General features: G+C 40.7%; 1 protein-coding gene across 3 annotated transcripts in view; it reads left to right on the top strand.

Moving 5' to 3' along the window:
• Positions 1-6,224: 6,224 nt before the first annotated feature.
• Positions 6,225-8,898, top strand: part of LOC124865264 (dolichyl-diphosphooligosaccharide--protein glycosyltransferase subunit STT3B-like) — a 42,057-nt gene continuing 39,383 nt past the window's right edge. The window contains exon 1 of one of the 3 annotated variants that reach the window (XM_047360223.1): positions 6,225-7,086. In XM_047360223.1, the coding sequence (XP_047216179.1) occupies positions 6,812-7,086 (275 nt within the window). In that variant the 5' untranslated portion in view covers positions 6,225-6,811. The remainder of the gene's footprint in view (positions 7,087-8,898) is intronic. The other 2 variants (XM_047360224.1, XM_047360221.1) reach the window with 2 other exon arrangements.

Genomic DNA, 8,898 nt, shown 5'->3' with positions numbered 1-8,898 from the left:
TATAGTTGCTCTGGATTGTCAGCTGCACTTCTATGATTTGAGTCTCCTTTTCACCACATCCCAAACATGCTCTATCAGGCTATCTGATTAATTAATCTTATCAAATTGCTCCTCTCTCTGAAAGGTAATCATTGTTTTCATGGATAATTTGGAAATACCTGTCTCAACTCTGAAGGAATGTTGGTGTTTACTAAGTCCGTCAAGCTACATTACTACTCCTGGCGAATGTTTTCTAACAGGCTAACAAAACAGGTGAGCTGCTCCATCTCAGCACAAGAAACTCAGACTTCCGTGGATCTGCTGCCTTCTGCTTTACCGAAAGCTGGCTCAGTGAATACATCCCAGACTGTACTTCAATGCTGGGTCTCCAGCTGTTTCAAGTGGACCACATGGTGGAGCTCTCAAAGGTAAAAGAGAGGATGGTGGAATCTGCTTTTTATAAACAAAGATTGGTGTAATGTCATGGCGTTACAGAATGCATACAGCCCTCATCTGGAGTTCTTCTTTATAAACTTTAAACCCTTCTATTCACAGAGGGAGTTCCGCTTGTTATTTTGGACAGTTTTTTAATCCCACCATAAGCCTGCATCTCAGAAGCTGAAAAACAGCTTGCTGACCTGATAATAGACGTGGAGAAAACACACAGACTCTCTCATCATTATTCTTGGAGATTTTGACAGCATGTCAACTGTCCCACCAGAGGCACAAACACACTGAACCATTATTGCACAGTCTTAAAAGGACCATATTGCACAGCCCCTCGTGCAGCTTTAGGATCCTAACCACTGTTTCATTTCATTCCAACTCATAAGCAAAAACTGAAGACCACTAAATCTGTGGTCAGGACTGTTTGAAAGTTGGTGTTTGAGACAAAGCAGATGTCATAGGCTTGCTTTGACAGCGCATTTTGGAGTGTTTTTGAAGTCATTTATGTAAACAATACCTTAGTTTTTGCAAGGACATGTGAATGTCATATTACCAGGAAGCTTTCTGGCCCACATGCAGAAAAAAGGAGACTCAAACAAGTTTAACAGTTTATTAACTAAATGATAAATGTTCAGCTCAGGAGAGAGATCCTAATGCCGATGTTTGGAGTCACTGTGATAGAGAAGAGTGACAGGAGGGATAATATAACATTTTAAATAGAGATGAACAAATGGTTTCAAAGAGCACTTACAGATCACAAAGAAGAGGTCTGAGAGAGGGAGAGTTTCTAAGTTTCCAAGGTCTCAGGGTGGGAATCTGTGTGTGGGGTTAACCCTTGGTGAAAAGCAGTGTCGGAGGGCGGACAGGTATGTAGTAGGCGGAGCCTTGAAGTGAGCAAGCAATGAGATTCGATCAGCTGGACCTGCACTGTATGATTGGAGCAGATGGATTGCTTCTGGGCAGGGAAATCTTTATAGAAGCTCGAGCAAAAACCTTCGACGGAGGCATAAAGTCAGAGTTAGTGGAAGCTCAGAAAAACAATGGAATAAGGAGCTTAACATGAGGCTCGAGGTACCATACATGATGACACTCAAGTGAGTCCTCTTAAGATCCAGCTGATGAGCTCAAATTGAATGCCGGTGTGCAGCCCTGGGCAGCTAAGCCCCGTCCTCCTGTTGCTCCAAGGGAGAGAGAGAAAACAGCACACTCACAGACCCAAAACCCAAATCTTTCAGTGTCAGAAGATATGACATGACTACAAGCCTGTCACTTGTGCTCATGAAATCCTTTGAATGACAGGTGTTGAAGGATCTGAAGGACGCCACAGGCCCTCTGCTGGACTCCCTTTGCTTACCGGTGTTGTGATCATGATTATGATTGTATTATTTAATCTAAATATTTGACTACTTTATAAAATAATAATTTGCTCTGTTGAATTTGGTTCTGTGAAAACCAGCCCAATAAGGCGGTGGTATTAGGACAACAGAGAAAAGGGTGAAACAAGCTCTGGCATTACTGAACAGCAAAACTCTGCACACACATGGAATAAATTCACACAATTTCGTAAAATACCAGAATTTATTAACATATTTCAATCAATAAACTTTTTACTATACTAAAACAATCCAACTAAAACTACCAAGCAAAATGAAAGAATAAGGAAAACCAATGACTATATACAACATGAACATGTGAATCAAACAATGCTTTTTTTTAACCCGTGTATTTCAGAATGTCTCTGCTTAATTTAAAATGCAAACAATTATTTTATGTCAGCTTTATACAGCTGTATACAGGTATATATATATATATATATATATATCTAAGCGTCCAGGCACCACAGGTTGAGGATCACTGCTCCAAAGCACCTAATGCTGTGCTATAAGGAAACAAAATTATTTCCTAAAAGAATTAACTGGAAAGTGTCAAATGAGGTTAGACACTGTTGGACAACATGCAGTAATATATCAAATCAGGCTGTAGAAACCATTCTAGTCAATGCGGTATTTCGCACTTGCTCCGTGGCAGTGTGGTAGAAATACGATCGAGTCTATTTTTGCTTTATGACGGAGCTCAAACGCGTAAAGTTCCAAAGACCAGATCGAGCCACACAGGAAGTCAGACATGGAAAAAGTAAAGTGCATCCTGTACATTTCAAAATAAGAGACCCTCAATCACATCGCAATGTAAACATTACATCAAAACCAGTGACACAAGGTATTTTGTTTACTTGCAGTTCTTTATATTTATGGCCGTGACTTCTGTGTGAACTTGCTAGTCTGCCAAGAACTCATGATCTTGCAAGTGCAGTTGCCTCTGCTGTTGTCTGATGCACGGACAAATCCTAAAACAGACTCAAGTTTGAATTGCTGCATGGCACAGTTTGCGTCAGATGACAGTCAACACTGCACCTAGTCAGTGTGAGAGAGGGGTTAGACTATGTTTGGAACTGCGGTGAAGTAAAGGTAATAAGAGGGTTAAAAGTTCCTCTTCTTACCATCAAGTCTGAACAGACAGGATTTACCAGGAATATTATTTTTTGTGTTTTAAATTGTTATAGCACAGTCAAAAACCCGCAGAAATAATCATATAGTCTTGTCTGATAATATTCTAAAAATACTGTCACCACTCATAAGTTTCCTTATGCTTCTAACTGTTGCCCTAAGGAGTTTGATGAGTTCAGTTGGCTTTAGTTGGTTTGATAAATCCTGTAGTCCGTAACCTTCAAGCAGTCCCAGTCCTTCAGTCATGAAACTAAAATCTACTGAAACCTGTCTCTCAGATTGAACTCCTAGTCTTTTCAAATTCTGTGAAGACTTTGAAAAACGTGTTGTGTGTTCCCACCTTTGAACACATTTTCTATTGCTTATTGGCATGTCCATCAATTGGAAATAACCATTCCCTGTATTGCTCACAGTGTAAACAGTGTAAGAAAATATAAATGGATGCCAAGACTGGCTGATGACCCTGGAATCAGAGTCTCAGCTTCAATTTGATCATTCACCCATTGACAATACCTGCTTATCCTCTAGTTCAGTACTTAAAAGAAAAACATAGATTGATCAAAGCTGAACTGAAACTGTTTTCTCCTAGATGAAGCAACTAAGAGCAACTAAGAGAGCTACTGCATTTGACATAAAAAGTAATCATAGACAAGTGCATATGGGGATTTTTTATTGTTTGTTTTGTCTGCTTTATCTTTTCAAACCCTCTTCATTTCAAATGGAGTCGTTCTTTTCCACAGTTGCCACTTGCTTACAAAGTGTGATGGATTGCTGCAAAGTTAATGACACAATGCTATCAACTGTACACTGTTGCCACATGCTTATTCAGTAGGAACAGCCCCAATGTCAGAGATTCAATGCAATCAGCTGGATGTCCGATCGAAAACTTTGTACCAATTAGAATAATAAACTGCATTGTCTTATACGGAGAGACAAAGAGAAATGTGTGTAATTTATTTGAATATTGTCCATGGGATGGACTGGCGACCTGTCCAGGGTACCCTCCCTCTGTACCTGCCTCTCTCCCCTTCAAGGTTGACTGGGTATAGACAATCGATGGATGGATAATTCTGGATAGATTTGTAGGCGATTGTGGCTCAGTAGGAAGAGTAGTCGTCTTGCAATCAGAAGGTTGTGGGTTTGATTCCAGCTTCCTCCTGCCATATGTTGATGTGCCCCTGGGCGAGGCAACTTACCCTCAAGTTGTCTGCATATCGGTGTATGAATGTGTCAGTGAGTGTGAATGTGGCTCTAGTGTAAAGTGCTTTGAGTAGTCTTTATGACTGCTATGAGTTCAGTCCAATTACCATTTTATGTTTCTGTATAACTTGGATCTGTTTGTTTTGTAAAGTGCTTAGATATTACATTTATTGTGATATTTTCATAAACAAAAATTATCCATCCATCGTCTATACCCATTAATTCTTGATTGGTTGGGGGGTGGGGGTGTTCCAGTGGTCATGAGCGAGAGGCTGGGTACGCCCTAGGCTAGTCACCAGTCCATCACAGGCCAACATGGAGACACACGTAATAATCAATCATGCCACACACTTGCATACACATGCCAAGTCTTTGCAAAATGACCACAGACCAGGATTCATATGGGGAGCCGTTTCATTCAAGATTAAATAAATAAATATTGCTATTGATAAATTATTAATAAATATTCAATGAAATAAATACATATCCCCATGAAATAAAACAAAATAAATATGTTAAAAGAAATTTTCATATTATTTTATTTAATTAATTTAAATATTTATTTAATTTACTTAAAGCTTTATTCATTTATTTATTTATTTATTTCATAATGCAGTTTTATTTTGTGACACATTTATTTTGTAAAGCTATTTTACGTATTTCAGTGACTTTTACTTTTTAACCCCGTTTTTCATTTCAAGCTCTTTTTATTTTATGTTCTTATATTCAAATGAGGGGGCGTAGTTTTATCTGTGGGACGGCGCTGGGACAGCAGGGCGGAGCTCATTTCCTGGCTGTGGCCTGCCAAAATCAGAATCAGAATCAGAATCAGAATCAGAATCAGAAAAGCTTTATTGCCAAGTACGTTTTTGGACATACAAGGAATTTGTTTTGGTGTAGTCGGTGCAATACAGTACAAATTAAACAGTATAAACATATCTACAATATAATATAAATATATGTGCACAGTTTTAAGTGAGTGAGAGTAAATATAGAGCAGTATAAGATGCAAGAGCAATACAACAGTGCAGGTGATCATTGTGCAAGTATGACAGTGCAAGTAAAGCAGGAGTCCATGCTGAGCGTTAATGTAACGCATAGAGACAGCATGCCAGAGGGAGCCTGGCTCCCCTGGTACCGGATGGGCCATAAAAGCCTGCCACAGCGGTTGCCACTGTTTTTGTGGAAACCATTGCTGATTATCGGCAAACGGGATGTCATTATTGTTATGGGCTGTTACTTTTACATGATGATGTCTTTATTGGTTTTTATTTAATAAACAGCGTTAGACCCATAACATAAGGTGTCTGTATTTACTTGAGATGGGAAATAAATAGCACCGTGTGTGTGTATGACGTGCTGAAAGGATGATGAAGACTTATTGCACAAACAGCTGCCACAAAAACAGCGGCAACCGCCATGGTAGGCTTTTATGGCCGGTCTGGCACCTTCTGGCATCCTCGCAGAATCCCCTGGCTCCCTCCTGCATGCTGTGTTCTGGCAGGCAGCGGCATATCTTCTGTCGGCCACTGCCACGAATTGAGCTCGGCCCTGCTGTCCCAGCGCCGCCCCAAAGATAAAACTCCGCCCCCTCATTTTAATATAAGAACATGAAATAAAAAAGAGCTTAAAATGAAAAACGGGGTTAGAAAGTAAAAGTAACGCAAATACGTAAAGTAGCTTTACAAAATAAAAGTGTCACAAAATAAAACTGCATTATGAAATAAATAAATAATTAAATCTTTAAGTAAATTAAATAAACCTTGAAATGAATTAAATAAAACAAGATAAAAATGTGTTTTCACATAATTCTTTAGTTTTATTTCATGGGGATATTTATTTATTTTATGGCATATTTAGTAATAATTTATCAACAGCAGTATTTATTTATTTAATTTTGAATTAAAACGGCTCTCCATAGCTTCAAACCCAGGATCTTCTTGCTGCAAGGCAACAGTGCTACCAACTGTGCCACCATGCAGCTCCAAAATATATATATAAAAAAAAAAGATTCTCTAAAACTCAATTTAAAATAAATTATACTTTATTTAAATTGTAAAAACACAAATAGTTTAGACAAAGGACGTGTTCATACAAAGTACATTTCAACCAAGAGCCGCCAGCGCACATGATACTGGGTCACCTGTCCTGCGTCGACCCCTCCCCCGCCTCAACGGTTTTTTTGCTCGTCAGTTGGAGGAAAAAACGTCATGCTGGTCAGGCTTCGGTTCTCTCATTGGTCCTCCTGCTTGTCTGTCAAGCGCTGTGTCATCGGATTGGGCTTCTAGAGGAGCCGTGTCCGTCCACGCTGTACCTGTCTCGTTGTGAGAGGCTGACGACTCTTCCTGTTCCACACACAGCTCCCGCCTCTTTCATTCAGCTCCAAGGAAGGAAGGAAGGAAGGAGGATCTTCTCGAGCCGCGTGTGACACTTCTAGGGTGCAGCCAAACTGCGCTGCAATGTGGTTCCCAGGAATCGTTTAACTGCTCCTACCGTTAGCGGGGAATAAGATTACACAGTCGGGAATCCCAGGCACTACTTTGGGGGTGTGCAGGGTAAGGTGCTGCAAGTGGTTCGGAAGTGAAGTGTGGCAGGAATAGGAAGAGAAGAGGAGGTCTTTTCCTGTGTGATATCAGATAGCTCGAATTGCTTGGTTGCCACCACGGGACTGACGTAGAGCAATGGCGGAGCATCACCAGGTTTCCGACAGCAAACACAAATCCTCACTGACCTCCGCAGCGCCGTACTCTGGGAATGGACGCAGCAGCACAGCGGTGGCGGAGAGAGACAGCATGGCCGGTGCGGGAGGAGGTCTGTCCGGCGGCCTGTCGCAGCCGGCCGGTTGGCAGTCCCTGCTGTCCTTTACGGTCCTGTTTCTGGCCTGTCTGGCCGGCTTCAGTTCCAGGCTCTTCGCTGTCATCCGCTTCGAGAGCATCATTCACGAGTTTGACCCTTGGTGAGTTGTCCTCTAGACTACTGACGGATTTTCCAAGATTTGTGCAAGCTGAAGCAGAAATTCCATAACATATATTTTGATGTTTTGTCGCCGGTTAAACGCAGGGTTCTTAGTGTTTAGTGCAATGTGGCGACCCTGAACGTATTGTTCCTGCTGAAAAGAAGCTCTGCTAGTAAATTAGAGGAGTGACGGCTTCAACCCGGAAACTAACAGCCGCGCCACCAGTCCTTCAGAGATCTGCTTTTAGACACCGATCACTTCTGACTTTCTTGCTTTGGAGCAGCAGCACTGAATGCAGGCTCAGGTGTAGTCAGTCATTTTTGCCCTCAGTTCAGCTGAATAAAACCAGTTTAGAGCCGCACATGTTACATGATCTTTTAAAAAAAGACAACCTGTGATTTTTAATAAATATCTACTTTAGTAATTTTGTTGTCATTTTTATAGAGCCACCATTTAATTTCTATTTTTAGGTTTTAAAATAAATATCGTTTCCATCCTAATGACAAGAAAAATAGATCTAATAAAGTATTACTGATACTTTTAGTGTCATTCTGTTGTGGAAATCCAATGAAATGATTCCATAAACAACTGAAAAACTGCTAAAACCGGCATTTGTTATTGTATCTATATTTAAAAACATTAGCTAATTCTTTATGATTTTTAGCCAAAGTTATTTAGAACCACTGTGGAAGGTCCAAAGAGCCTCAGGTAGCAGAACCCTGTTGTAGATGCTGAAATGTTCCTTACAGGCCAAGACTGTTGCTTGAGTTTTAGAAGTGAATTAGCTTCTTATTTGCATCATACAGTTGATTATTAAAGGGACCATCTGGTGGTGCACACTTCCACCCAGACCATAATAACACAGCTGGTAAAGTGTGGATTTCGCAAAATGCAAGATATGATTTACAGAATATAAGGCTTTCAAAGCTAAATGCAAAACCTGCTCTGTGTGAATTTGGTTCAGTGACATCACAGGAGGCACAACAGTTGAGTATTATATTCTGACATGCACTCACCAGCCAGTAGACCTGCTTTTACCCCCAAAACCTGCCTGAATTCTTCATGGCCTAGATTCAAGAAGGTGCTGAAAACATTCCTTAGAGATTCAGATTCAAATTCAGTTCAAAAATACTTTATTAACCCCGAAGGGAAATTAATTGTTGTTGTAGCTCATATTATACAGACAGACAAATTGACATGGTCACAAAGTCCATCACATCCTAAAGGTCCTGTGTTTTATTGATGTGTTGACTGTGAAGGCTGTTGGACTACATTGAACTCAGTTTCATTTTCAAGAACCAGCTTAGGGATGATTTAAGTTTTGTGAAATTCAGCAGCTGGAAGTAGCCATCAGATGAAAGGAACACTGTGGTCAAAAAGGGTTGGACATGGTCCGCCACAATGCTCAGTTGGTAAAAAGGGGCTAAATTGTGCCAGTCGCTTCACGCCTTTACACCACCAGCAGTATGAAACAGTGACATTTTGACCCTGCCATCTAAATGTTGGAGCTGGAATAGAGACTCATTATGACAATGTCTTTCTAATCTCTTACTGTCCAGTTATGGTTAGCCTGCGCAGACCGTAGCTTCAGTTCCCTGTATATAGCTGATATGAGTGACCCACGATGTGGTCTCCTGCTGCTGCAGCCCATGTACTTCAAGGTTCTACGTGGTGTGCTTGTAGAGATTGTGTTTCCCATACCTTGGTTTTATTGAGCGCTTATTCGGGCCACTGTTGCCTTTCTATCATCTCAAACGAGTCTGTTTTTTTTCCTCTGCTTCCTGACATCAACAACATTATTCATCCACATCC

The sequence above is a fragment of the Girardinichthys multiradiatus genome, chromosome 3 (assembly GCF_021462225.1).
Source record: "Girardinichthys multiradiatus isolate DD_20200921_A chromosome 3, DD_fGirMul_XY1, whole genome shotgun sequence".
Classification (NCBI taxonomy): Eukaryota; Metazoa; Chordata; class Actinopteri; order Cyprinodontiformes; family Goodeidae; genus Girardinichthys; species Girardinichthys multiradiatus.
Note: the sequence above shows the minus strand (reverse complement) of the source record. Positions and strands in the feature narration are given on the sequence as shown.